The 766-nt window shown below is 50.3% G+C and overlaps 1 protein-coding gene across 1 annotated transcript; it reads right to left on the bottom strand.

Moving 5' to 3' along the window:
- Positions 1-23: 23 nt before the first annotated feature.
- Positions 24-489, bottom strand: LOC111648740 (bifunctional phosphoribosylaminoimidazole carboxylase/phosphoribosylaminoimidazole succinocarboxamide synthetase-like; the record flags this gene model as incomplete). The annotated part of the gene is made up of 2 exons (XM_023398485.2): positions 289-489; positions 24-203 (listed from the first exon to the last, which is right to left on the bottom strand). Coding segments are annotated over exons 1-2 (297 nt in total), but the record flags the coding sequence as incomplete, so codon positions are not given.
- Between the last annotated feature and the right edge of the window lie 277 nt (positions 490-766).

Raw genomic sequence — 766 nt, 5'->3', positions numbered from 1 at the left:
AACCAGCAGAGGGCAGCAGGTACCTTCATATCCACCAGCGTGCAGTTCTGAGTGGCCCAGGCCTTCTCCAGAATCTCAAAGATGGCCACGGTGCTGCGGTTCATGATGTCCACCTCACACTGACCGATAGTGAGCCCGGCCAGGCAGAACTTGGCCTGCAGCAGCTGCTCCTCGGACCACTGAGGGTCATTGTTGGCATCATCCTACATCAACAGAGCAGATGTGTTATTGTTAGATGTGATTTGACATTTGAGCAACAACACAAGCGAGGTCAGGCGTCAGACCCACTTTAAAGAACATCTCCATCTTCAGCGGAGAGAAGCGGTATCCTTCTTTGACTCCTGGATTCCTCTTCAGGAAGGATCCGGTCGCCACCCTCCGACACACCCACTCAATGGGAATCATTTCACAGTGGGTGGCGATGAACGCTGTGTCCGAGTGCTGCTTCACAAAGGCCGTCTTAATACCTGGAAAACAAGTTCGATCAGGAGGTGTGAACGAAGCAGAGGAACATTTAGTTGCAGAGAGACGGCAGCAGTTTAAAGCGGCACGGATCTTAATTTAACGTTAAGTGAAGGAGATGTGGTCGGTCATGTTCTACTGAATTACGCGCTGCAGTGTTTCAAGTCACAAGGCAGCCATTACTACAGCTCGGCTGACACACACACCACAGTCATGTGTGGCGTGTGGGTTACAGTTACCCAATTATTTCTAAATTAAAACAAGGTGGCGAGTCATTTTGACACACACACACACACACACACAC

The sequence above is a fragment of the Seriola lalandi genome, unplaced genomic scaffold, assembly GCF_002814215.2.
Source record: "Seriola lalandi dorsalis isolate HSWRI2012SDOR001 ecotype SW California unplaced genomic scaffold, Sedor1 jcf7180002046777, whole genome shotgun sequence".
NCBI lineage: Eukaryota > Metazoa > Chordata > Actinopteri > Carangiformes > Carangidae > Seriola > Seriola lalandi.
The sequence above is the reverse complement of the archived record's forward strand: the minus strand, read 5'-3'. Positions and strand labels throughout refer to the sequence as shown.